This window comes from Mustelus asterias, chromosome 17, assembly GCF_964213995.1.
Source record: "Mustelus asterias chromosome 17, sMusAst1.hap1.1, whole genome shotgun sequence".
NCBI lineage: Eukaryota > Metazoa > Chordata > Chondrichthyes > Carcharhiniformes > Triakidae > Mustelus > Mustelus asterias.
The window spans coordinates 68,339,578-68,367,003 of record NC_135817.1 but is presented as its reverse complement, the minus strand read 5'-3'; the positions used below and the strand labels follow the sequence as shown (position 1 = coordinate 68,367,003).

General features: G+C 43.3%; 1 protein-coding gene across 1 annotated transcript in view; it reads left to right on the top strand.

Annotated features, from left to right (window-relative positions):
* impg2a (interphotoreceptor matrix proteoglycan 2a) overlaps nt 1-19,516 on the top strand; it is a 72,691-nt gene extending 53,175 nt beyond the window's left edge. The window contains exons 10-15 of the mRNA XM_078231894.1: nt 1,892-2,102; nt 10,058-10,246; nt 12,333-12,534; nt 15,223-15,302; nt 18,505-18,574; nt 19,391-19,516. Coding sequence (XP_078088020.1) covers nt 1,892-2,102; nt 10,058-10,246; nt 12,333-12,534; nt 15,223-15,302; nt 18,505-18,541 — 719 coding nt within the window. The 3' untranslated portion in view covers nt 18,542-18,574; nt 19,391-19,516. The remainder of the gene's footprint in view (nt 1-1,891; nt 2,103-10,057; nt 10,247-12,332; nt 12,535-15,222; nt 15,303-18,504; nt 18,575-19,390) is intronic.
* Nucleotides 19,517-27,426: the final 7,910 nt, after the last annotated feature.

Here is a 27,426-nt window from a genome sequence, read left to right as displayed (position 1 = left end):
TCAAGTGGGCTGCTTTGTCCTGTATGGTCTTGATCTTCTTGAGTGTTGTTGCAGCTGCCCTCACCCAGGCAAGGAGAGAACATTCCATCACACTCCTGACTTGTCCCACGTAGATGTTGGACAGGTTTTGGGGCATGAGCAACTCGGCTCAGAATCCCCAGCTTCTGACCTGCTCTGGTAGCCACAGTATTTATATGGTTAGTCCAGTTCAGTTTCTGATTAATGTTAATTAATGTTTCTGATTAATGTTCTGATCAACCCCCAAGAAGTTGATAGAGGGGCATTCAACAATGGCAATGCCATTGAATATAAAGGAAAATGGTTAGATTGCCTGTTGTTATGGGTGGTCTTTGCCTGACACTTGTGTGGCATGAATGTTAACTTGCCATTTATCAGCCCATGCTTGAATGTTGTCCAGGTTTTGCTATATGGACAAGGACTGCTTCAATATCTGCATAGTTGAGAATATTACTGAACATTGTGCAATCATCAGCAAACACCCCCACTTCTGACCTCCAACAGCCACAACCATCTTCCTTTGTGCCTTCCTTTAGGACTCCAACCAGTGGAGGGTTTTACCCCGATTCCCATTGATTCCAATTTTGCTATGGTTTCTTGATGCTATTCTCAGTCAAATGCTGTCTTGATTCAAGGGCAGTCACTCTCACTTCACCTCTGGAGTGCAGCTCCCTTGTTTGAACCAAGGCTGTAATGAGATCAGGAGCTAAGTGGTCCTGGAGGTACCCAAACTGAACACCAATGAGCAGGTTATTGCTGAGGAGGTGCTGTTTGATGACACCATCACGTTGTTGATGATTAAGAGTAGACTGATGTGGTAATTGGTTGAACTGGATTTGTCCTGTTTTCTTTTTGGGGACTGGGCACACCCTGGACAATTTTCCACGTTGTCGTAGCTATACTGGAACAGTTTTGTTAGGTGTGCAGCTAGTTCAGGAGCACAAGTGTCCCAATAATATTGTGGAAATGCTGTCAAGGCCCATAGTCTTTGCAGTATCCAGTGCCTTCAGCCATTCCTTGATATCGCGTGGAGTGAATGAATTGGCTGAAGACTGACATTTGTAATTCTGGAGACCTCAGGAGGGGGCCCAGGTGGATCATCCACTCGGCACTTCTGATTGAAGATGATTGGTTTACAGTCTTCAAAATAGAAAAATCACCCATGCCGCATGTGTTGCTGAAGGAAGTAAGGGAAATTTTTGAGATTTATGATCGCAATCTTCTAATTCTCCTTGGATATGAGAGTGGTGCCAGAAGATTGAAGGATTGCAAATCTTGCATTCCTCTAAGTAAAAGGAGAGTGATATACATATCAATTATTGGCCCGTCAGCTTAGTTTTGATGGTGCGAAAACATTAAAAGATGATAATCCAAGACAAAATTAAGAAGAACAACAACTTATATTTATACAGCACCTCAAATGTAATGAAATGTCCCAAGAGGTGTAGCGAGGGTGCTCCAGAGCTCGACAGCACCGGCAGTGTATTTCCAGCATTTTTTTGTTTTTATTTCAGATTTGCAGCATCTGCAGAATTTTACTTTTGCAATAGTGGAAATAGGCAGTTTTAGTGATGGCACAGATATGTAGCTCATCTTGGAGTCAACCAAGGTTGCAATCAGACTGGTTTAGTCTCAGGCAGTTGCCAGGGAGAAGGATGGGGTTGGTAGCTAGGAAATGGAGTTTGGAGTGGGGACTGAACACAATGGCTTTGGTATTCTCAATATTTAACTGGAGGAAATTTCTGCTCATCTTTTATTGGATGATATGCTTTCTGTACCGCTCTCCATTGTGTGTTCAATTGATGCATTTGTTTATTATGCCTATTTTTACCAGGGGCAGTAACTAATGCACAGCTGTGCCTTGTGATTCCAGGTGATGGTGCTGACCCGTGCAAGTTTCAAGCTTGCAATGACTATTCTGAGTGCGTGGTGAATCGTTGGACAGGAGAGTCGGAATGTGTCTGTAATACTGGGTACTTGAGTGTGGATGACCTGCCCTGCCAAAGCATTTGTGATATAGACACAGACTTCTGCCTTAATGATGGCAAATGTGATGTAATTCCAGGCCAAGGAGCAATCTGCAGGTATACGATCTGTGATTTACAAAGTACACTACCAATAGGTTGTCATATTTAGGTAATCTGAAACAGCACGTCAACTGTTCCTGTATAATAAAGTGGCTTACGTCTTGTGTTACAGGATGTCACAGGCGTACTGTCTGACAGCGATTCTCTCTTTCCATCTCCTAAAAAAGTTATTGCAGATTATTCCCTATTCCGTTATTCAATTTTTCAATTGTCTGGATAAGTTTCTAAGTACCATTCCTGGTGCCATCAGTTTTGGGCATCGTAGCGAGCGGGACTGGACCATTTGGAGAGCGGTCAAAAGACCATTGCCATTGAGAGGATATTTCTGGTCCCAGCACCCTTTGCTGCTGACCGTATCTACAATGAAAATTGCTTTTTTTAACCTGATCAAAAGTATATCCAATTCTTGAATTTTTCTAATCTCCATTTGAGATGAGGTGAACTCAGAAAAGTAACTTACTTTATTCCTGGCAACCCAGTAAGTGTCTTGCTAAAGATTTAGGATGTGGAGATGCCGGCGTTGGACTGGGGTAAACACAGTGAGGAGTCTAACAACACCAGGTTAAAGTCCAACAGGTTTATTTGGTAGCAAACACCACTAGCTTTCGGAGCGCTGCTCCTTCGTCAGGTGAGTGGGAGATCTGCTCATAAACAGCAAACAGGACATACAAAGCCACAAACTCAATTTACAGAATAATGAATAATGATTGGAATGCGTGTCTTTACAGCTAATGAAGTCTTAAAGGTACAGACAGTGTGAATGGAGAGAGCATTAGCACAGGTTAAAGAGATGTGTATTGTCTCCAGAGAGGACAGCCAGTGAAGTCTCACTGCAAAGTCTCACTGGCTGTCCTGTCTGGAGACAATACATTGTCTCCTGGGCCCGATTCTCCGATCCTGACGCACACGTTTTTTGGCACGTCGAGATGGGAGATGTGCATGTCGGCCATTTTGCGGGATTCGTGCATGTGTTCCCAACGCATGCGCGTCTCGCACAGCCATAGAGCAGGTGCAGTCGGGACTGCGCTGGAAACTGGCGGGAAGAGAGGTAAGTAATTTAAATCTTTTTGTAAATGTATTTTAAATGTATTCTAAATGTGATTATCAGGCCCGGCATGGAATTCCACTCTGGCGGGGTTTAGAGTAGCTCCCCACGTTCGGGGGACTGGTGGGAGACCCCGCCAGAATGAAGGGAGGGCAATTGGGGCCCCCTGGGGGCTGGACAGCAGTGGGGTGGTGCCCCCTGGGCATGGGCACCCTGGCAATGCCAGCCTGTGACCCCTGGCACTGCCCAAGGGGAAAAGTGCCCATGTCCAGGGGGCACCTTGGCACTACCCACTGGGCATCGGGCAGTGCCACGGGGCAGGGCCTATTGTGGGTGGGGCCTGGGGGCGATCAGTGGGGGTGGGGGGTCCCGCTACCACTCTGCATTGGGACCGGTCAGGGCTGGAGGGAGGCCAGCGATCGGGGCGGGCTGAGGGGTGTGGTGGTCTGCTGGGGCGGTGGGGGGGGGGGGCATCTGGCTCCCGAGGGGGGGGTTGGGGGGATCGCCACTGCTGGAGGGGTGGGGGGGCTGGACATCGGGGCATTCGGGGCAGAACCATAAAGGGTGTAGATACGCAGAGGGACCTGGGTGTGCAAGTCCACAGATCCTTGAAGGTGATGTCACAGGTGGAGAAGGTGGTGAAGAAGGCATATGGCATGCTTGCCTTTATAGGACGGGGCATAGAGTATAAAAGTTGGGGTCTGATGTTGCAGATGTACAGAACGTTGGTTCGGCCGCATTTGGAATACTGCATCCAGTTCTGGTCGCCACACTACCAGAAGGACGTGGAGGCTTTGGAGAGAGTACAGAGGAGGTTTACCAGGATGTTGCCTGGTATGGAGGGGCTTAGTTATGAGGAGAGATTGGATAAACTGGGGTTGTTCTCCCTGGAAAGACGGAGGATGAGGGGAGACTTAATAGAGGTGTATAAAATTATGAAAGGCATAGATAGGGTGAACGGTGGGAAGCTTTTCCCCAGGTTGGTGGTGACGTTCATGAGGGGTCACAGGTTCAAGGTGAAGGGGGGGAGGTTTAACACAGATATCAGAAGGACATATTTTACACAGAGTGTGGTGGGGGCCTGGAATGCGCTGCCAGGCAAGGTGGTGGAGGCGGACACACTGGGAACGTTTAAGACTTATCTAGATAGCCATATGAACAGAGTGGGAATGGAGGGATACAAAAGAATGGTCTAGTTTGGACCAGGGAGCGGCACGTGCTTGAAGGGCCGAAGGGCCTGTTCCTGTGCTGTATTGTTCTTTGTTCTTTTGTTCTTTGTTCCTGGACGGGGGCTGGTCAAAGCTGGCCCGGGAATGCTTGCGGGGGCCACGATCAGGCGGGGGTACTGGAGGGGCAGCACTGCGAGGGTTCCGGTCTGGCCAGCAAATGGGGAGACTGGCAGATCGGGGCCTCTGGTGTGAATAGGCCCCGCCCCCCTAGCTTTTAATGAGATTCACGATTGTGACCTCTGCTTTCCACAGAGTGGGAAGATTCGAGTGTGAAATTGAACTGAAAAAACAGATTTAGACCAGTTTTCTCAACAATTCAGCACTAAAAGGTGCAGTTAGTGAGAATATAATTCTGTTGGCTGCAATGAGAAAGTAACAGCCAATCAAAAAATCCTTGCATTAACCATTGTCTTCTAACCATGGTCTTAAGGAACTAACAGGCCAATTAATCAGTATGAACATTCAAAATATCAATAATCAATTATGATAATGGAAAGCTTGTGGGAATTGTGTAAACTCCAACATAGAAAGCAATTAGTTAACAAGATCCCCCTGCGAGTACTGGTAAACTGAACCACATTCAAACATGCGTTTGATCGGTAAGGGCCTCAAAAATCAATGCGGATACATTCATGGGAGATACATAATGATGTTGCTAAGGAATCACCAGATGAGGCACTGAGTTAGTTACTACAGGTGAGGAAGAAGTAGAAGTGGTTCCCTTGAATTGTATGTGAGTACAGAACTTATAGCGCAACAACATCAAGCACTATCTTATTGTACATTATATTGTACAGTAGTTAGGTTGTGTGAAAAGAGTTTAACAGCTGTATGCACACCCAGCTCCCATATGAGTTGTATCACGAGCAGCCTTCACTCATACAGGCCCCATGCCAACAGGAGGTATTTTGCCTGAATTTATCCACTGTTGCTTGGGTTGGCCTCAAGAAATTATTCCAGGTCCTTCTAGGTGGTAGAGGTTGTAGGTTTGGAAGGTGCTGCTGTAGGAACCTTGTTAAGTTCCTGCAGTGTTATTTTTGTTTGAAACCTTGATGTCATTTTTGAACCTGAAATGAACTTTTTATTACATATCTGCACCATCACTAAGACCACCTATTTCTACCTCCATAGTATCACCCAACCTTGTCTCTGCCTCAGCTCATGTGTTGCTGAAACACTCATCCATGCATTTGTTATTTCTGGACTTGACTGTTCCAAAGCTGGACTAACTTGAGGTCATCCGAAACTTAGCTGTCTGTGCCTTAACTCACAACAAGTCCCCTTCTCCCAACTCCCCAGTTCTCAATGATCCACACCAGCTCAAGATCAACAATACCTTGATTTTAAAATTTTCATCATTGCTTTTAAATTCCCCCCCTACCTTCTATCCCTGTATTCTCCTCCGATATCTCCACCCCCCCCCCCGCACTCCACCCCCCCCCCCCACCCCCCCCCATTCTGGCCCCTTGAGCATTCCCAGTTTTAAACACTCCACCATTGGTGGCCATGCCGTCAGGTGCCAGAACCCTAAAATCAGCTCTGATGAAGAGACGTCCAAATTTGAAATGGTGGGGGTGATATTTTAAAGATGCCACAAGTTGTCATTATTATTGATCACGAAACAAAAATAGCAGCAGCCCATGAAAAGCAGAGAAGAGAAGCATGATGGTAGGAAGTGGCCATTTGACCTAATATTTAAATAACTAAAGAGTGTTATTGCACTCAGGACTTGTCTGAATGCATGACTCATTTTTCAAAAGGCTTACTATGTGTTGGATTTAACTGTTTGTGTTATGAGAAAACTTGAATGATTGCTTTATATTTAGAATATTATGAAGAATGAAACATCTTATTTATATAACACATACCCTGGCAAGTGGCACACTGGCAAAGAAAATTCTATCCTCACTTGAATGTAATCATAGGAAATTTGTGTATCATTAAGGGGATTGTTAAATAAATATTGACAGGACTGGTTACATCAGGGTTAAATAATTCCAGTAATTTTTGTATCATATTCTTTTCCATCCACCTCCTTTCCCCCAAAGACAGGTAGTATAATTCTTAGTAATGGAAACAGCAGCTATGCCATAAATATTTTTGATAATGTCTAGATTTGAACTTTCTCCTATATGTCCCTTTCCCTGTAGCTCCTCTGTTGCTCATAAACAATATACAAGACCATTGAATGACATTGCAAAGTCACTTTCAAGCACAGGTGAGTTATCGGTGGAATTCCAATAGCTGGTTACAGGTAACAAGCATGTTGTGCAGGCACGATCCATACCCTGCAAACACAGCCTCTTTGGCGATTCACAGAGTAGAATGTTATGCGCGATGTGTGCATTCAGTGAGTGGAATTGGAAGTGGTCACACATTTCCTGGTCCCACTGCGATCAATTAGAACTTGCAATATTTACGTTGGCTGGCCACTTACTGGCCAGCGTGAATTGCTGTGGCATTGGGTGGGCCGAGGCAGGCGTGCGGTGGGCACCGTATCCAATGGCAACCCACCACGAAGTTTAAAGGCGGCACCCAGAAGCCACTGAAGAAACTGAAGGATGAAAAATGTTGTTCACTGGAAGTCACACCAGGTGGGTGGGGAGCTCCAGGGGTCAGCAAGCCCCCTGTTCCTCTGACAACTCTCTGCGAGCACTGTTGGAAGCGGTGGCAGCCAGGAGGGACACCCAAATGCCCAGGGATGGAAAGAGGAGGCCACGCCACTTAACAAAGAAGACTTGGGCAAAGGTGGCAGTGGATGTCTGCAACCATCACTTAGTCCACTGCACCTGGCTCCAGTGCCAGAAACTGTCAGTGCAGGTAAGTTGTAAGTGGGCATTGTCCAGCGTGGGGGACTGAGGAAGGGTGCCCATCCTTAGCGGCAATCAAACATATATATTTGGGTCTCCCAGAGCACACATCTGCCCATGCATCTCAAGACTGGAGAGACGAGTCTGAAGCCCTGGGACCATTTAAGGGTCAGATTTCCAAAGGGGTAGTAATGCTTTAGCCTCTTGGGGGTGATCTGAGATGTGGGCAGCATGACATGGCACTGGAGGAGGAGAGCTGAGTACTCTCAGTGGAGCTTTGCACCTACTTGCAGGAGAAACATAGCAACAACAACCAGGAGAGAACAGCCACTGCTGAAAGGATTCCAAACCTGGCCATCCTCACCACCATGAACTGGGAGCCTTGGAGCTCAAGTGTGAGCGAGGAGGGAAGTTGTCAGGTCACAGAGACGCTGGTGACTCAGCGGAAGGTAAAAGGCCAGTGGGCTGAATGGTGACAGGGTGAGGATGAAAATGGTGTGCAGGCATCTCATCGCTCAGAACAACCTCAGTGATGCACTAATCACTGGGGCACCAATTCAACCTAGGCCATTCGCATTGGGCAGCACGTGCTGAAAATTGCATTTTTAAAATTTGTTCATGGGATGTTGGTGCCATCTGGCAGATGATTGATTTATTATTGGCTTCCTTTGAAAGCCGGAGCCTCCTGCAGCACTGGACTTTGGTAACATCTAGGTAGTTTGATCACTGCCTATACATCCTGGCAGATGGGTAATGGTATCTTCTGCAGGGTCGTCCTCCTTGTCCCTCCTACAAGCCCTGAACACCCTGTGCCTATGCTTCTGCTCTGAGGTGATATTTGCAGCCACCTGGCCCCCTCTCTCTTTGCTCCCTGTGCTCTCTCTCACAAGAGGTGCTTCCTGCTGTGTACACTATTCTCATCTTCAGGAATGCAAATGGGTCTGACCTGTGCGCAGAGGGCCGCAGAGGAATCCATATCTCTAGTGCCAGAGGAGAACAATGTCCTGTAAACTCCACACTATGATGAATCCCACACAAGAAAAAACACTCACAATACTCAAAAACACCACCTCACCTCACTCCCCAGATTTCCTAACTCCTTGGCCAGCCTTTGCTCCCGCCCCTTTGCACTCAAATCATGCAAAAACAGTTAGTCCACCTGCTGATGTTGCCTGTGTGTGAGACTAAAATCGGATGGACAGCATAATTTTTCGATCAATTGGGGAGATAGTCCCCCCAAGTTGCTGCATAACTGTTGGCAGACACTCTGCCCATCTGTACCTGCTGACCGGAATATCGTGTGAGTGCACGATGATGTCAGGGTGTGCACCTGCCATCATCACACAACATTAAACGCACTTTCAGGTCGGGTACACATTCTGCACATGGAATTTTTAAAAAATAATTAAAAAGTAACTTACATATATTTGCTGCTTTTTTCTTCCGTCAGATCTTCATGACCTTCCATTTTATTTTGCAGCTAATATCAAATGATTTCCTGCCACACTCCCAAGATGTGCGGGTTAGGTGGATTGGCCATGCTAAATTGCCCTTAGTGCCAGGGGGATTAGGCAGTTAAATACATGGGGCTACGGGGATAGGGCCTGGGTGGGATTGTTGTCGATGCAGACTCGAAGGGCTGAATGGCCTCCTTCTGTACTGTAGGGATCCTATGATTTTTTATGCACGTTGATTTACTGCCTAAATGCTCGCTCACTGCATCGTCACTGCCTCCTTCACACCACTGATTCTCAGCAGCTCAACACTGCTGGACTTGCTTAGTCTTCTCTTGCAAAACGCAGGTCTTTCAATGTTAATTTGACTTCAGCTGACTACCACTTGATTTATCTTCTCTTTCCTCCTGCTCGTCTCACCTTTGGTAATGTTCTGCACTAAGGACCAACAAAAAAAAATCTAACTTCCCCATAGCTTCAGCCCTTTGTTTCAATTTCAGAAATTTAACTAATTATTATTCATGCTTGATTGTCATGTGAAATGGCCTGTCCAGGTGCATGCTGGGTGCCACAGGAAAAGAGTGAGAACTACAGATCCCTTTTGGATCTCTGCCTCCCACACAGTTTACCCAAAGGACCTGGTACACTCCAGGCCAGTTGAAGGATCTTCTTCCTGACTAGAAACGTTGGCTCTATTTTCTCTTCATAGATTCTGTCAGACCTGCTGAGATTTTCCAGCATGTTCTGTTGTTGTTACCTCCATATTTATTTCAGACTCATGTTTCATCAGATAATATTTCCCTGAAGCACTTGGAAACATTTTATTACATTAACGTCACTATATAATGAAAGTTGTGGTTATTAAGTCTGGTCATTTGAGAATAGGGAATTAAAATCAGTAGAAATGTAATTCACTGATGTGGGGGATCCCAGTTTAACTATGATTGTTAAGTGATGCATTGTCAGGGGGGAGGTGACCTCGGATTCCAGTCCTCATCGATCTCGCTATCTTTGACAAAGACACTTTGGCCGGAATTTTACTGGCACGCCCGCCCCAATTCTGGCATTCTCCGTTGGCCTTGGGCGGGATCATACGAACCTCGGGCGGACGTGCCAGTAAAATTCCGCCCTTTGACAAAACACTCACTGATTTTTTTGCTGCTGGTTTTGGACAGAAACATGACTGAGGCTGTGGAAATGAGGTCAACAGTTAAAAGGTTTTACTCTCCATGCTGTTAAAGTAATGATGGACCCACCTCGACTACTGCTTTCTTGATTGGTGCACCCTCTTAACAGAGGGGCGATAACTTTTAGCCTCGGTCACAAGAATGTCTTACATGCTGTAGATTGTTCCTGAACAATAAATTATTGCTATCTAAATCTGGTAGTAAAAATGTATTTTTCCTCCTGGCAGGTGTCGTGTGGGTGAGAACTGGTGGTATAGAGGAGAGCACTGTGAGGAGTATGTCTCTGAAACTCTTGTTGTGGCCATTGCCATCGCTTCAGTGGCCGGGTTCCTTTTGGTGGCTTCTGCTGTGATTTTCTTTATAGCCAGAACTCTTCGTGCTCAGTATGCCAAAAGTACCCCTCAAGAACCCACAGAGTGAGTAACAGAACAAACAGATACATTACAAACATGCAGAGGGAATTCTCCTCCTGACTCCTCAAAGGTTCTGCGGCTGGCTGTTACCCTTTTGGAATTAGTTTGCCTCATGACAAGACCTGTCAACACATAATCCAGTCCATTTCTCCCAACCAGTGAGTTGCCAGTGGAGAACGTGCTGACAACCCAATTTAGGTGCAAGTTGAAAATTCACTCTATTGTTTCTTCCCAAGTAGATTTCATTCCTTACACTCCCCCAATAATTTAATTCAGACAAGTTAATATATTCTGTTGGGAAGGAATCATAGAATCCTTACAGTGTAGAAGGAGGCCATTCGGCCCACCGAGTATGCACCAACCACAATCCCACCGAGACCCTATCCCCATAACCCCATGCACTTAACCAAGCTAGTCCCCCTGAATAGAATCCCTACAGTGCAGAAGGAGGCCATTCTGCCTATTGAGCCTGCACCAACAACAATCCCAGCCAGGCCCTATCACCGTAACCCCACGTATTTACCCTGCTAATTCCCTTGACACTAAGGGGCAATTTAGCATAATTACCAATCCACCTAACCCACACATCTTCGGATTGTGGGAGGAAACCAAAGCACCTGGAGGAAACCCATGCGGACATGGGGAGAACGTGCAAACTCCACACAGACAGTGACCCAAGCTGGGAATTGAACCTGGGTCCCTGGCACTGTGAGGCAGCAGTGCTAACCACTGTGTCACCATACTGCCCACCTACCAAGGAATAGCAGTAAGCATTAATTGAAATACAATGGGGAATCTTACCAAAAAATGGTGGAGTGTTTGTCAGTTTTCTCTCCAAATTGCACGACACTGCCTAAAAAAATTAAGGGGACGTATTTCACGCTATCATGCCTCAACACACCGACAAAGCCAGCTGCACTGAGATTGAAGCATCATCTTGAAAGGGCGCCTTGACCAGAGCAGGAATAAACTTTCCCCTAGTCCACCATGGAGGTTGCAGGGACCTAATCCCATTTTCCAGCACTTGGTCTGTAGCCCTGCAGGTCACAGGATTTCAGGTGCATTTCCCATCACTTTTTAAATGAGTTGAGAGTTTCTGCTTCTTCTGCCCTTTCAGGCAGTGAGTTCCAGATCCCTTACATCCTCCAGGTGAAAAGATTCCTCATCTCCCCTCTAATCTTCCTACCAGTTACTTTATCCTTGTGATGGCAAGCTCCACATTCTAACCACTGTTTGAATAACGAACTTTCTCCTGAATTCCCTATTTATTAGTGACTACTTTATATTCATGGTTCATAGTATTGGTTCTGCTTCCACTCTGCCACCAAGTGGAAATATCTTCTCTATCTCCACCCTTATCAAATCCTTTCATAATTTTAAAGACCTGTGTAGGACGCACAATGGCACAGTGGTTAGCACTGCTGCCTCACAGTGCCAGGGACCCGGGTTCGATTCCCGGCTTGCGTCACTATCTGTGTGGAGTTTGCATGTTCTCCCCGTGTCTGCATGGGTTTCCTCTGAGTGCTCCGGTTTCCTCGCACAGTCTGAAAGACGGTGCTGGTTAGGTGCATTGGCCCGAACAGGCGCCGGAGTGTGGTAACTAGGGGAATTTCGCAGTAACTTCATTGCAGTGATAATGTAAGCCTTACTTGTGACTAGTAAATAAACTTTAAAACTTTACTGTATCAGGACACCCTTTAGTCTTTTCTTTTCTAGATAATAGAGCCCATCCTGTTCAATCATCCTGACAGGATTTGACAGCTCTATTTTAAGACTAACTTGCGAATATTTAATCTGTGTAATTATCATTAGATTCTGGATAGCATTTTGTTATTTTTTCCAATAATGGCGTAAATTTATCTCTTGGTTACCATTTGCTACCTGACAAAATTATTTAATTCTACAAATCGTCTTTACATGACATGCTCAAATTTTGCTCTTGATTGACTGCTATCTCTAATGTCCTATTCAGTTGGTCCTCAAAGAATTTAGAAAATATATTTGTATCCTTAAGTACGGTTCACATTGTTCACCATTACTGTGTGCTATGCCAGAATATTGAGAAAAGCGTGTCCCACTCCTTCCCTAGTCAAGGTAATAACCTGGAATCAGTGGAGAATGGGACGAAATATAATCCTATGTATGAAAGCGATGCCACAACTGGATATAGTCACTACAACAAACGTTACCCTCAGCTGGCCTCGTACAGCTCAGGCAGTGCAGAGGCATCTGTCAACTTCAGCAGCGATGAGATCCGACACATCTATGAGCACAGTGAACTTAGCAAGGAGGTAGGAAATGCAGTAGAATGTAGAGAAAATGAGAAGCTTCTGTTATGTAATAGTTAAATGTTCCACATTCCAGTCATTGCAGTCTTTAGCCCTGGAGCTTCATTTCTTTGGGCTATTACATTGGCACTCACTTGAGTAAGCACCCTGGTTTTAAATGCTCATTCTTCTTTTCGATTCCTGCCACGTATTCACTCCTCCCAATCTCTGCAATCTCCTCCAGCCCTACAATTCTCCGAGATGGCTGTACTCTTCCAATTCTGGCCTCTTGAGCATTGCGATTTTAGCCCACGATTGTTAGCCGTGGTTCAGCTGTGGACTATTTGCTAAAATGACTGTAATTCCAAGAAGAGTGCAATGGGCGATAAGTATACAAAGGGAATGTCACTTTCTGTAGTTAAGGTATTAATTGCCAACAAAAATAAATGTTTAGTCAATAGTGATTTTTAAAAAGTCATTTGTTACAGTAAAGGTTTTAAAAAGTGAAATCTTGTTGGATCATTCAGCGAACAACTGGAAGTTGAATTCTGTTTATAAAAGTTATTGGCCTCTAAGGCAATCACAACAACATAGATTAGAATCTGGTTTCAGTAGATTAGGTGAAAAAATCCTTTTTGAAGGATGCTCGAAGTTCTTAGTAAAAGAATTTGGGTAATTTTGATCCAATCTGCTATGATCCACAACTGCTTTGCAGAATTGCTGTTATATGTTTCTGTTGTATTTTACCTTCAATGATTAAATCTAATTCTATCAGACTAGAAAGACCAAGAAAAAGCAAAATCTGAAAAATGTAACTCTATCGTAGAAAAATAAAACTTTTACTGATATTTACTGATATGAAGATGATTGATGAGGGTAAGGCAGTGGATGGATGTTGTCTACATGGACTTCAGTAAGGTCTTCGACAAGGTTCCTCATGGCAGACTGGTGCAGAAGGTGAAGTCGCATGGGATCAGAGGTGAGCTGGCAAGGTGGATACAAAACTGGCTTGGTCACAGAAGGTAGCAATGGAAGGGTTCGTTTCTGAATGGAGGGCTGTGACAATTGGCATTCCTCAGGGATCAGTGCTGGGACCTTTGCTCTTTGTAATATATATAAATGATTTGGAGGAAAATGTAACTGGTTGATTAGTAAGTTTGTGGACGACACAAAGGTTGGTGGATTTGCGGATAGCGATGAAGACCATCAGAGGATACAGCAGGATATAGATCGGTTGGAGACTTGGGCGGAGAGATGGCAGATGGAGTTTAATCCGGACAAATGTGAGGTAATGCATTTTGGGAGGTCTAACACAGTTATAAAATATACAGTAAATGGCAGAACCCTTAAGAGTACTGATAGGCAGAGGGATCTGGGTGTACAGGTACACAGGTCACTGAAAGTGGCAACACAGGTGGAGAAGGTAGTCAAGAAGGCATATGGCATGCTTGCCTTCATCGGCCGGGGAATTGAGTTTAAAAATTGGCAAGTCATGTCACAGCTTTATTGAACCTTAGTTAGACCGCACTTGGAATATAGTGTTCAGTTCTGGTCGCCACACTACCAGAAGGATGTGGAGGCTTTGGAGAGGGTACAGAAAAGATTTATCAGGATGTTGCCTGGTATGGAGGGCATTAGCTATGAGGAAAGGTTGGAGAAACTTGGTTTGTTCTCATTGGAACGACGGAGGTTGAGGGGAGACCTGATAGAAGTCTACAAGATTATGAGGGTCATGGACAGGATGGATAGTCAGAAGCTTTTTTCCTAGGGTGGAAGAGTCATTTACTAGGCTGCATAGGTTTAAGCTGCGAGGGACAAGGTTTAAAGGAGATGTACGAGGCAAGTTTTTTACACAGAGGGTGGTGGGTGCCTGGAACTCGCTGCCGGGGGAGGTAGTGGAAGCAGATATGATAGTGACTTTTCAGGGGTGTCTTGACAAATACATGAATAGGATGGGAATAGAGGGATATGGTCCCCGGAAAGCTGGGGGTTTTAGTTCAGTCGGGCAGCATGTTCGGTATAGGCTCGGAAGGCTGAAGGGCCTGTTCCTGTGCTGTAATTTTCTTTGTCCTTTGTTCTTTTGTTCTTTTTGACCACACAGTCCATGAGAGTTTATAATGGTAAAACCAGATGTGAGGTTAATGAATGTTTTGGTAGGTTTAGGTAATTTAAATGTAATCCTTAATCTATTTGCAAATAAACATGCAGCCAGTTTAGGAACTGCTTTTTTACAATTGTAAGCCCTGTGCAAGTTATAAAATGTAGATAGATTTCTCTACATTTAAGTTGTTAATTAAAAACAATAAAAGTGCTGGATAAATCTGGTAAAGTTTTATTTTTCTGCTATAGAGGTACATTTTTTGGATTTTGCTTTTTCTTGGTCAAGTAGTCACAGAATAAACCTGTTGAGTTATCCAGTGAGCATTGTCTAACTTTTAATTCTTGGAACATTTGCAATCAACTAGTCTGACAGAATTAGATTTAATCATTAAAGTTAAAATATAACAGAAGCATATAATCATAAATATATCTCAACAACCATAATAGATTTCCACAGTAACTTCATTGCAGTGTTAATGTAAGCCTACTTGTGACAATAATAAATAAACAAACTTATTCCTTAAATATTTGTGCTTGTTTGTAGCAGTGTATTTGGAGTTGAAATGAACTTATTTATTAAGTCACTCTGTGTCTTGGCTGCTGACATTTTAGGAAATTCAAGACAGGCTACGGATCATAGATCTATACACTAAGGATCGTCAGTTTGCAGAGTTTGTGCGACAGCATCAGACGTAAGTCATGTAGACTGTTCATCTTAAGACCATAAGACCATAAGACATAGGAGCGGAAGTAAGGCCATTCGGCCCATCGAGTCCACTCCACCATTCAATCATGGTTGATTTCAACTCCATTTACCCGCTCTCTCCCCATAGCCCTTAATTCCTCGAGAAATCAAGAATTTATCAATTTCTGTCTTGAAGACGCTCAACGTCTCGGCCTCCACAGCCCTCTGTGGCAATGAATTCCACAGACCCACCACTCTCTGGCTGAAGAAATTTCTCCTCATCTCTGTTCTAAAGTGACTCCCTTTTATTCTAAGGCTGTGCCCCCGCGTCCTAGTCTCCCCTGTTAATGGAAACAACTTCCCTACGTCCATCCTATCTAAGCCGTTCATTATCTTGTAAGTTTCTATCAGATCTCCCCTCAACCTCCTAAACTCCAATGAATATAATCCCACGATCCTCAGACGTTCATCGTATGTCAGGCCTACCATTCCTGGGATCATCCGTGTGAATCTCCGCTGGACCCGCTCCAGTGCCAGTATGTCCTTCCTGAGGTGTGGGGCCCAAAATTGCTCACAGTACTCCAAATGGGGCCTAACCAGTGCTTTATAAAGCCTCAGAAGTACATCCCTGCTTTTGTATTCCAAGCCTCTTGAGATAAATGACAACATTACATTTGCTTTCTTAATTACGGACTCAACCTGCAAGTTTACCTTTAGAGAATCCTGGACTAGGACTCCCAAGTCCCTTTGCACTTTAGCATTATGAATTTTGTCACCGTTTAGAAAATAGTCCATGCCTCTATTCTTTTTTCCAAAGTGTACGACCTCGCACTTGCCCACGTTGAATTTCATCAGCCACTTCTTGGACCACTCTCCTAAACTGTCTAAATCTTTCTGCAGCCTCCCCACCTCCTCAATACTACCTGCCCCTCCACCTATCTTTGTATCATCGGCAAACTTGGCCAGAATGCTCCCAGTCCCGTCATCTAGATCGTTAATATATAAAGAGAACAGCTGTGGCCCCAACACTGAACCCTGCGGGACACCCCTTGTCACCGGTTGCCATTCTGAGAAAGAACCTTTTATCCCAACTCTCTGCCTTCTGTCTGACAGCCAATCGTCAATCCATGTTAGTACCTTGCCTCGAATACCATGGGCCCTTATTTTACTCAGCAGTCTCCCGTGAGGCACCTTGTCAAAGGCCTTTTGGAAGTCAAGATAGATAACATCCATTGGCTCTCCTTGGTCTAACCTATTTGTTATCTCTTCAAAGAACTCTAACAGGTTTGTCAGGCACGACCTCCCCTTACTAAATCCATGCTGACTTGTCTTAATCCGACCCTGCACTTCCAAGAATTTAGAAATCTCATCCTTAACGATGGATTCTAGAATTTTGCCAACAACTGAGGTTAGGCTAATTGGCCTATAATTTTCCATCTTTTTTCTTGTTCCCTTCTTGAACAGTGGGGTTACAACAGCGATTTTCCAATCCTCTGGGACTTTCCCTGACTCCAGTGACTTTTGAAAGATCATAACTAACGCCTCCACTATTTCTTCAGCTATCTCCTTTAGAACTCTAGGATGTAGCCCATCTGGGCCCGGAGATTTATCAATTTTCAGACCTTTTAGTTTCTCTAGCACTTTCTCCTTTGTGATGGCAACCATATTCAACTCTGCCCCCTGACTTTCCTGAATTGTTGGGATATTACTCATGTCTTCTACTGTGAAGACTGACGCAAAGTACTTATTAAGTTCCTCAGCTATTTCCTTGTCTCCCATCACTAGATTACCAGCGTCATTTTGGAGCGGCCCAATGTCTACTTTTGCCTCCCGTTTGTTTTTAATGTATTTAAAGAAACTTTTACTATCATTCCTAATGTTACTGGCTAGCCTACCTTCATATTTTCAAATGTTTTACAATCAGATGCTCTTGGTCATGTGATGTGTCTCAGGGTTAAACTGTGCCTGGTTTGCGTTAATTCGACTAGTCTGTCTTACCTTTACCCAACTCCACGCTGGTGGAGGTATCTAGAATAAGCAGATGTTAGAGTTAAGCCATTTCAAAGGGAAATCAACAAGTAATTTCTCACATCACAATATATTAGAAATCTAAGATTTTCACTCCTAATAGGGTATGGATGTTAACGCAGTCGGAGCTTTCAAACCAAGGGCAATAGATTTTTGTTAGGTTGTGGTATCCATGGTTTAGAGGTGGGTAAATGGATTTGAGGTACAGATCAGTCGCGTTCTGCCCTTGGGCTTTGCCAGCCAATCTGATTGGCTGGCTGCTCTAACAGTGATGTGGAGATGTGGTCGAAAGCTAGTGCTGCCAAATAAACCTGTTGGACTTTAACCTGGTGCTATGAGACTTCTTACTGTGCTCCAGCAGTGCCAGCATCGCCAGAGCTCTGTAGTGGGCACTGCTGGGATCGCAAGTAAACCCCAGGATGAAGAGGCCATGGTCTCTGGAGCAAGTATGCCTAGGGTTCTGGACAGGGAGCAGGGCGTGTGGGTGAGGTGGGGGTGGTGAGTGGTGAAGGGACAGTTAACCAGACGGGAAATGAAAAGAGAAGGATTACATCTTGGTGGAACAGAGTGGGGTGGTGGTGGTTAGGGCGGAAGAGGGAGGAAGTGCCCAGATGTGTAGAGTCCCTCAGAAGGACATAAAGCACCCCCCTTCTTTCCTGCCTTTTACCCTGTTGGGTCATAAAATGGCCTTCCCATTCTCGAGCACCTGCCCACACCAGCTGTGTTATTCCGTGCGCAATGTAATATTCAGGTCAGTTGGCTCATTAACAAGCTCAATTGGCCGTTAATCAACTCATAAAAATAATGGCAGGATGACAGCTGATTTTGGTTCCTGTCCACTTACCATTTTATGGGGGCTCGGTTAATGGTGGGTAGGAAAGTCTGGTGGGGCTAACCACCTGTCATATTTTACATGCCCCTCTACTGAAAATATACTCGATAGGGGACAATAAGTTCCAGCCAGTCAGTAAAAACAAAACAGCTTGATCTTATGAAATTCGATTTTAAAGAAAACTAATTTGTTCAAAGCAAAAGCCTTGGTGTATTCATTTTCAAATAGGGCCAGCTATGTTGAATACTGTGGAACAAACTCCGATTAATTGTGGAGCATGAATAGTCAACACGGCCACATTGCTGCTAGCTATTTTACTGACATTTTTGCTTAACTCTCTCTCCACTAGATCTGCGGATAATACTCAAACAAATCCGACCAATTAATCTCTTAGAAGAAGTGGAAAGAACCATGAAGGGGTAACAATGCCGGCTTTTATAATATGTGGCTATTTGATTAACATTCTATTACTTTTTAATGCTAAAAGTATAAGTGTGTAAAAGTGTAGTGGAACAGATGGACATTGTTGCCAGGGAGATGTAGATTAGAAGGAGGAGATGACACAGATGGATAGGGATGAAAGACAAGGCCATTGGTAGAGATGGTGTGGTTGTGATTGCATCGATAAGTGTGGGAGCAAAACATTAGTAAACTGTACTTTTCTACAACAGTCATTGCACTTCAAAAGTGCTTAATTAGCAGTAAAGCACTTTGGGACATCCTGAGATTGAGGAAGATGCTACATGGATGTAGGTATTTCCTTTAGACTTACTCCACCTCACTTAGCTTCCCACAATCGACCCCTAAAACTGTAGCCCTGTCTGAAGTACTTTTCTATTGGCCACTAATGGAATAGAATTAAAGGAAATTTCTTAATCTGTTCCACACGAGGTATGCGCCGAGACTTTCCAGCCCCTCTGCAGCGGGTTTTGCCACGGTGGATGTGGCCATCCGTTTAAATCACGGTTGACTTCAGCGGCTCTGGAGTATAATGCCAGAGGGCAGGGCCAGGAAATCCAGTCCACAGTGTTGTACCAATTCAGCCTTTCGATATCTAAATTCAATTTTTGAAAGTATCAATTTATTTTTTTTCATCTAATCCAGTCAAAAAAGAACTGGTCCAATAATTTGGCACAGCATAGGTTCAGACAGCGAATGGAATGCCTGTTTATGCAACATAGTTAAGGATTAAATTGCACGGCATTGCTGAAAAATTAACACTTTGTCTTTTACAGATTGCTCAAATCTTCTTTCAGTTTTACCTGCAAACAGTGACAGAAGAGACTGGAAAGAATCATGGGAGTTCAGATGCTCACGTAACAGTCGTTACTGTGGTAACAGGAGCAAATCTATAATTTTGAATAAATTTGTTTTGTCGTTCTGTCATTTTATTAACCTTCTCAAATAACCGAGCATTGATCAAGTGATGCAATGACAATTGCAACATGAATGTGTTTCAAGACCATTTTCATAAACTACGTGGATATGGGACACGTGCTGGAAAATGGAATTAGTGTTAGTTTAGTGGTAGTTATTGTTGGTGCAGGCTCGATGGGCTGAAGAGCCTTTTCTGTGCTGTATGACTCTATGACGTGTGAAGTGGAGGTTGAATCTAAGGAAATAATCTTGTTACTGATATTTTAGAGGCAGTAAGATCCCGTGTATAGTTTAGATATTCAAATTGTGGGGTAGGGGTGAATTTGCAGAACATTAAATTGGGTAGGCTTGGAGCAGGGATTCTGAGTGTTTAGGCTGTACTGTAAAATGATAGCTGTGGTTTTTCTCATTTAGATAGTAATCAGAAATGGAAACTCTGGTTGATTTTCTACTTTGGAACCTAGCGGTACTGAAGCTCACTTTAGCAGCACTATGTTGTCACAGCAAAGATCAACCAACTCAATTTAAATTGAGATCAAACCCAGGATCTTTTGGGCTTATGGCTGTTAAAAGTCTAGGGTTTTAGCAACAATTAAATATGAAATCCTTCTGTGAACTGTGATTATATGATTCTGGAAACATTTTTACAGGCGTGTTCAATGCCAGAAGATTACTTTTCTAAGTTTTTAAAAATCAATGTTTAACACATTTTTCTTCCACGGTTGTCATTTATATACTGCTCTGAATTTTTAAACCACGCCTCTGTAGGATGCTTTATACATTTTTATAGTATACCTTAGTGTCTATGGTTATTACGTTTAATTATGAAGTTCCTGCATTGCGACACATATATAACCCATTTCTTACCCACATCTAGAATACACAATATGCTTACTGCATTTCTTAAACCAAAACTTGATCATTGGCAAACAACAGGAAATATTTATACCTAATCAGTGCAATTTACTGCCTTGCTTTTTAAAATAGAGATGAGAAGCTGTATGGCTAACATTACAAGGAGGTGAATATCTGGAGCTAGATTGCAACCGTCTAAATTTACAAATTACTCCTCCACCTCATGAGAACTGACACTGCCTAAAACTGTCTTGTAAACTGGTACAAATTACTGTGTATTCGAATTATACATATTACTGTTAATTATACATATTACTGCTCTGGTCATTAATTGATAAGAATATTAATGTACGCTCATACAGAAGAGACAAAATAGAAGACTGAATTGATCAAAAAGTAATGATGGTTTAAAATAGTCAAACATTACTATAATTGAACTATTCTGTATGGAGAATGGCATTAGTTTTATGTTAAAGCCTAGTTATGTGTTTCAGTGGATAATTTAGGGATTATGAATTAAAAGTCATGCTAAATAAATGTAGTTAATTGGACTGAAAGTAGGCAAGATTTAGATGTAATATTTCTTTCCAAGAGAAATGTATTGATTTTCAATTTTTTAGTTCGATTACAATCATTCGTTACCAAGGCAGCAGTCCCTGCACACTGAAGTAATTTATTGTGCAAAATGCTTTGTGATGTTTTAATGACTTGATAAGATGTTTTATAAAAGCAAATAGTTTTTCTTTTGAGGAGCAACTATTTTGTTTCATGGAATACAGTCAATGCTTTGTAAAAGTCAGTTTCGAACTTCATGTCGGTATGTAGGTCAACCCCTAGCCAACCCCCCCTCCCAACAACTGCGACAACAGTTTGTATTTATGAAGTACCTTCAGCATAATTAACAGGCCAGAGGTGCTTCACAGGACCACAATCAAAGAAAATTTGACACCAAGCCACATAAGGTTATACCAAGGCTGATGACCAAAAGCTTGATCAAAGAGCTAGGTCATTCGGAGTGACTTAGTGGATGGAAGAGAGTGGAAAGGTTTAGAGGAGGAATTACAGAGCTTGGCAACTGATGGCATAGCCACCAATGCTGGAGCGACTGTAATCAGAATTTACATCCAATAGCTAAGAGGTCCCTACAGAGCTTTTAAAAGAACCCTACAATAAGAATCGTAACGTCTTCATTAGAATTTTCTACCTCATTAAAGGAAGCAAAACAGAGATTTTGGGGGGGGTTTATATTTTCGTCAGTAGTGATAGTGAAATGATGTTATTGTTTTCACAATTATATCTTACTAGTGGGTGTAAAATAACATTTTATCAGTAGAACTTGCAGAGTTCATGGGATGTGGACATTACTGGCAAGGCCAGAATTTATAGCCCATCCTCAATTGCCCTTGAGATGATGGTATACCATTTTCTCACCAATTGAGTTCTTTTTAGTCCCATTACAAAGGCAGTTAAAGAGTCAAGCACACTACAGTCACATATAGACCAGGCTGGGTTATGATGGCAGATTTTCTTCCCTAAAAGGCATTAGTAAGCCAGATGAAGTTTTACGACAACCCAGAAGTTACTTGGTCACCATTACTGATGTTAACTTTCGAATCCAGGTTTATTTAATTAACTGAATTTCAATTCCCCAGTTGCCGTGATGGGATTTGAACTCGTATCTCTGGATCGTGGGTGGGATTTTACGGCCTCGCTCGACCCGAGACTGGAAAATCTTGCCCGAGGTCAACGGGCATTTCCGTTGTCCCCTCCCCCCGACAGCTCCGATTCTGTGGCAGGCAGGGTGGTAGAATTCTGGCGCATGAGTCAAGGCTTCTGGATTACTAGTCCTGTAACATAATCCCTGTACCGCCATTTTCATCTTCAACTATGATCCATATGTATTCAAATGAAGTGATGCAATATATTAGAACTGATAATAGATTAAAAATATGATGGTTCTGACCTGAATAATGCTGAATGTATCATTTCTGTAGCCAGGTAACATCCAGTTCTACTGAAATATGACATTGTCCTTAATTGTATGTTTCACAGTGCTTTTTGTACATTTTGTGCACAGCATCTATTTTTGTTAAAATAAAGTCTTAATACCTGCTTCTTGCCTTATTAACATAAAACTTTAGTATTTAGAGTGATGGATAACTAAATCTGCAGAATTTTGGTTTTCCTATAAGCATCATCTGCACCAGAGTATTCAAACTGTGGTTCTGGAGCCCTCGTATATGCTGTGGGTCTGGCTATTAATGGCAACTACTCCATCAAAGTTCCTCTTCAAAATCCCAAGGTCAGCAGAAATCATGGTCTGGATTTTCTCCTGCCACATCATTTGTGGGTCAGGGCTTTCACTTGCACAAGGATCTGCCTCAACACTGGTTCCATTTCTGCAGGACCATTGGCACGTTTAGGTGGACTCCGCAGAGGTTGGCTGCAAAATGTACAATATGTGTGAAGATGGGAAACATGTGGAGCTGTTAAACTTACTCTAAACATATGCAATTTTAAAAGGCATCTGAAATTAATGCTGCACATAAGTGTTTCTCCCACTCAGCATTGTTATGATACCCAAATTCAAATAGATGATGTATTTCCCTTACTCTATTGTGACTGAGGGCGCTTTAATGAAGAAAGAGTTATTAAGTATCCTGATATTATTTGTGGGTGATGAGGCAGGTTTTGCAGTTCAAAGTCGAAAATGTTGCAAATATGTCGCAGTTTAGTCACCATCAGAAAAGAGGAAAATATAGTTTAATATTTTGGAAGAGTTCTAAGTGGATTTATAACATCTACAGTTATTTTACATACTTGCCTATAATGCAACTTGTTTAAGGGCTACTCCTACTACTTCTATGTAGCTGAGACTATCTAGATTGTCATGGTTCTGTACAATTTTGGAGGAAGTAACTAGGTTTTTTCCTTTATTGTTAATATACAGAAGTGACTAACCTGGTGAGTTAATGTATGGTACTTCCATTTCTGATCATTGGGTAGTTCTAATCTAATCCACCCAATGAGAAACTCATGGGACCAAATTGGCTGCCCATTTTACTTTCTGTTGACTCCAGTGGAAAGTAAAATCGTGGAGGGTATAAAAAGGCCAGCTAATCTTATCCCATCAACTTCCCACAGGTGGGGTCATTTCAAGTGACCCCTTTGGGTTTGATTTCAGGTTTGAAAGATCAGATGAAAAGTTTCCTTTTCTTGCTACTATCAACATGAATTGAAGTGGGCTGGTTTAATACGGCACCTCGTGGATGTGAGTATTGGCTTTAATGGAACATTGGACAGCTGCTGGGGGATTTAAAAAATATATATACTACAGCAGGAAAAATTCTTTCCAGGCTGGGGTGAAGCATCAACTGGGGGAGAGTAACTTACGGGTGGAAAATAATTGAATTGATGCTAGCTCCTGTGTGATAATCCTAACTAAACTTCATGGGATTGAGTTCAGGTTCTTGCATGACCACCTGCACAGACATTTTAGTTTATTGGTTGCAGATAAAGACGGGATTTTCCAATTAGTGTTATTATAATACTGCTGCTAATCCTGGGGTTACAAAAGGCACTGAGCAGTAAGTCTAGACTGAAGTGTCTGGTGGAAGGCAGTAACTTCACTGGGGTCAGTAGATTTTCCTTCCAATGTGGAACAGATTGTTCCGACAATGTAATTGTTCTTTGCGGGTGTGATTTAGTTATTACTTCACTGGTAATTATTCATACACCAAGGTTTATGTCGAGACATTTCTGCTTTATAAAGTGTTGTGCCAATGACAAGCTAAGATTCTGGTCTGGAACTCTGGAGATTGCAGTGCTGATTCATTTTCTATGCCCTGGTCATCCATCATAAAATTGTTGCTGTGCTTTTAAGCAAACAGTTTATTTAGCATTTCTGTCATGCAAATTGGTAAATTATAGAGTGCCCACAAAATTGTTGTCGTCATGCATCATGTGGCCTAGTTTGGCAGGGATTAAATATAGGCTCAAATTCAGTCAGGTTTTTGAAAGTCAGTGGTGGCATAGTGGTTAGCAATGCTGCCTCACGGCGCCAGGGACCCGAGTTCAATTCCGGCCTCAGGTGACTATCTGTGTGAAGTTTGCACGTTCTCCTCATGTCTGGGTGCTCCAGTTTCCTCCCACGGGTTAGATCGATTGGCCATGATAAATTTCCCGTTGGTGTCACGTGGATGAGCAGGGTAAATATGTGAGGTAACGGGTGTAGGGCCTGGGTGGGGTTGTTGTTGATGCAGGCTCAATGGACCGAAAGCCTTCTTCTGCACTGCAAAGATTCTAGTGATTCTGAATGAAGTGCCAGATTACAAATCAGGTTTTAAAAGTAGGCATGGAAGCTTTGAAGATTGCTTTGAGTGATCTGTTGGTGCACGATTTAGTAAAGGCGCCTGAGATAGCAAGTGACATGCACTGTCCACATTTGCTGACATGCTACCCTATATAGCTACAAGCTGATGAGGGAACACTGGAGCTAAACACTAGATCCTCAGACTTAACATTCAAAAAATGCCCAAATACAGTTGTTTTGGTTCTGAGGGCTGAAATTACAGGATACATGGGTTACCTGTGGGCCCATGGCTTTAATATGGATATACTTCATAATCTTATGGTGCCCCAGGTTCTCCACCATCGCTGTCTGCTGCATGCAATGAAATAACCCTAAATATAGAGGGATGAGCCAATTTAGAATTGAGCCTTGAGCCTATATAGGAGTGTATAGCTATGGTTAGGATTCAAACGCTCATTCAGAATTCATTCAGCTCAGTGTTCAAGGTTTTGCCTTAAAGAGCTCATGGATTCAAAAAGTGTCTCAAATCACTTTTTGCAATTCTATTCCCTGCATTACCATCAATGGCCATTGTTTGCTGTGTTACTATCTTACTGTACAAAATCACAACAAGGTTGTATTTTCCTAGAGGGGCCAATGACGATTGAGGGAATGAATCTGTCTGGAATTTTCATCAGTCACCACCTCCATTCAGGATAGATCCTGGTCAATGGATGGAGGCAGACCCTTAGTGATGCATCCTTTAATTCCACCACACCCCGCCACCAACAGAAATTGCCAGAGCTGTGACCACAGGCCATCCTATAGTCACATTTTTCTCTAAAAAGTCGAGAAGTCTTCAGAGGGCACTTGCATTTTGAGATGCTGTCTTGTTCTCCTATCTTAATTGGCCATGCCAAAAATGGGGTTGCCAATCTCCCAGTGCTGCGTGGCTTCCTACCAGCCCTCCAGTGGGCCTGCCCACTGCCCTTAATTTGACAGAGCATCCAGAAGTGGAGGAGGTCTTGTTGTACAGCAGGTAACTAACATTCATACCTCTGAACCAGAAGCTCCGGGTTCGAGCCCCACCCCTGGAGTTGAAGGTTAAGGAAGGTGTGTTCATAACACAGCCCGAGCAGGTTGAGTATCAACCTGCAAAATTCTTCCAACACACCAATGGCAGGTGGTAAGAGTGAGAGAAACTCCTGGTCAGCCATATTTGATGTGGAGTGGCTCCCCTCAAGCTGTAAGCCTTTGGTGACTGGCTTAGCAACTTATTCCAGGAAAAACCTCGCTATGGAAACAGATGAACGATGGCCTTTTGTACCACTAGGTATGGGAAGAGAAACATCAACAATCCAGAGTTGGCCTCTTGATTTTATTGCCCCCACTAACATCACCCCAGCTCCTTCCTTCAGTATTTGTGGGTGCCAAAATTGCATTTCATCCCAAAGGCGGAATTGGGTTCTGGGAACTAAAACCTTGCCCAAACTCTCTGGACTCATTTCAGGTAGAGTTTACCCAAATTATTGCCTTACTTTGCATAATCTGTGAATCTTACCTTTGCATTTTACCAAAGTGCTACTCTTTTGTATTCAATATTTAATACCTAAATGATTTATTCTTTCACATGATTTTTTTCTAAATTCATTTTTTTATGTTATGTGCGGTCACTGGCTAGGCCAGCATTTATTGCACATTACTAATTATCCTTTAGAAGGTGGTGGTGAGTTACCTTCTTGAACCCCACAGTCCATGTGGTATAGGCACACCCACAGTGCTGTTAGGGAGAATTCTCCTGATTGTATGCTGGCTGTGTGTAGTGTTTGAGTGGGAGTTGGTCGGGATTTAGATGATCCTCTACCTGGTTCAAGGTATGTCCCTGTCACTGATTCAGCCCCATTGCCGGATGCTGTGGAATTGGCTGAGCCTTACTATTTTCTGATACTGTGATTGCCATTTACACTGGATTCCTGAATGGGCGTTATAAGCCACACAATCCTCTATGCCTACTCCTGTCAGCCACTCCCCAAGAATATCCATCCAACTACATAGAAGTAGAAATGGCCTATCTCCACATGATCCCAGCATGCTGGAAGTGAATAAGCAAGGCTTTATATTTTAATTGGAGCTCAAAACCTCGATCGTACCATTTTGAGTATTCATAAGCAATACTCCATCTGGGCCAGGACATGTGTCACTGGGCACTGTGCTCCAGGTTCCCCTCAGGGGAGAGCAGTGGCACAGTGGTTAATACTGCTGCCTCACAGAGCCAGGGACCCGGGTTCAATTCCCGGCTTGGGTCATTGTCTGTGCGGAGTTTGCACGTTCTCCCGGTGTCTGCGTGGGTTTCCTCCCTGTGCTCCGGTTTCCTCCCACAGTCCAAAAGATGTGCTGGTTAGGTGCATTGGCCATGCTAAATTCTCCCTCAATGTACCTGAACAGGTGCCGGAATGTGGCGACTCAGGGATTTTCACAGTAACTTCATTACGGTGTTAATGTAAGCCTACTTGTGACTGATAAATAAACTTTTTAGTAGAACATGACAATTATTCATCTTGTAATACATTGATATCATGAGCAGAGATCTCTTAAACAGATTTAGCAAGGTATTTTGTAAGGACACAAGTGATTTCCATAGATTAATTCTGTTCCTACAGCAGTCTCCTTTTTTGAGTAAGTTCTATCAGGTTAGAATCACTAGACATTGCAGTTAAACAAAAACCTTCAGACCTCATCTGTCTCCTC